The sequence below is a fragment of the Rhea americana genome, unplaced genomic scaffold (assembly GCF_003343005.1).
Source record: "Rhea americana isolate MKP2758 unplaced genomic scaffold, rheAme1 scaffold_52, whole genome shotgun sequence".
NCBI classification, from domain to species: domain Eukaryota; kingdom Metazoa; phylum Chordata; class Aves; order Rheiformes; family Rheidae; genus Rhea; species Rhea americana.
In genome coordinates, this window is record NW_028186668.1 from 5207936 (window position 1) to 5209419 (window position 1484).

At 66.4% G+C, this 1484-nt stretch overlaps 1 protein-coding gene across 1 annotated transcript; it reads left to right on the forward strand.

Annotated features, from left to right (window-relative positions):
• The first annotated feature begins 333 nt into the window (after positions 1-333).
• Positions 334-1446, forward strand: SOX1 (SRY-box transcription factor 1). The gene has a single exon (XM_085318115.1). It carries the CDS (start codon positions 334-336, stop codon positions 1444-1446), a length of 1113 nt encoding a protein of 370 aa, XP_085174241.1.
• The last annotated feature ends 38 nt before the right edge of the window (positions 1447-1484 follow it).

Consider the following 1484-nt stretch of genomic DNA (forward strand, 5'->3'; position numbering starts at 1 on the left):
TTGCCGAGTGCTCCGCACACTCCTCCCTCCTTGCAAAGTGAAGCAGCAAGTTTGCCTTGCACCTGTTTGAGCAGCTTGAATCCAGATCGCCACCGATCCCTGAAAGTGGTTTGCAAAAGGGAGAAAGTTTTCGCCTGCGGGGTTGCCGATCGCTCTCGTCGCGTTTTTCGTCGTGTCTCTCTCTCTCTCTTTTTTTTTTTTTTTTTTTTTTTGGTACATCTGTATCTGTACAGATACAAACATTTTTTGCCTCGCTCCCCTTCCTCCTTGGCTCCTCTATGTTTGATTATTTTTTCACGCCTGGTGCCGGTGGGAAATAAAAAAGCTACTTGAATGTACAGCATGATGATGGAAACGGACTTGCACTCCCCCGGTGGAGCCCAGGCCCCCACGAACCTCTCGGGGCAGACCGGAGCGGGAGGCGGCGGCGGAGGCGGCGGGGGGAACAAAGCGAACCAGGACCGGGTCAAGAGACCCATGAACGCCTTCATGGTGTGGTCGCGAGGCCAGCGGCGGAAGATGGCCCAGGAGAACCCCAAAATGCACAACTCGGAGATCAGCAAGCGCCTGGGGGCCGAGTGGAAAGTCATGTCCGAGGCCGAGAAGAGACCGTTCATCGACGAGGCGAAGCGGCTGCGAGCGCTGCACATGAAGGAGCACCCGGATTATAAATACCGGCCCCGGCGGAAGACTAAGACCCTGCTCAAGAAGGACAAGTACTCGCTGGCCGGGGGGCTGCTCAGCGCCGGCTCGGCCGGGGGCGGCCCGGCCGGCGTCGGCGTGGGCATGGGCGTCGGCGTGAGCCCCGGCGGCGTCGGGCAGCGGCTGGAGAGCCCCGGCGGCACGGCGAGCGGCGGCTACGCGCACATGAACGGCTGGGCCAACGGCGCCTACCCGGGCTCGGTGGCGGCGGCGGCGGCGGCGGCGGCGATGATGCAGGAGGCGCAGCTCGCCTACAGCCAGCACCCGGGCACCGGGGGGCACCCGCACCACCCGCACCCCCACCACCCTCACCACCCGCACAACCCGCAGCCCATGCACCGCTACGACATGGGCGCCCTGCAGTACAGCCCCATCTCCAACTCGCAGGGCTACATGAGCGCCTCGCCCTCGGGCTACGGCGCGCTGCCCTACGGCTCCCAGCCCCACCAGAACTCGGCGGCGGCGGCGGCGGCAGCGGCGGCGGCCGCCGCCGCCTCCTCGGGGGCGCTGGGCGCCCTGGGCTCGCTGGTGAAGTCCGAGCCGAGCGTGAGCCCGCCCGTCACCTCGCACTCGCGGGCCCCGTGCCCCGGGGACCTGCGGGAGATGATCAGTATGTACTTACCGGCCGGGGAAGGAGGGGATCCGGCGGCCGCCGCCGCCCAGAGCCGGCTTCACTCCCTGCCCCAGCACTACCAGAGCGCCAGCACGGGGGTGAACGGCACGGTCCCCTTGACACATATCTGAGCCCGCGCCGGGCACCGGCACCGGCAGCAGGAGCGGCG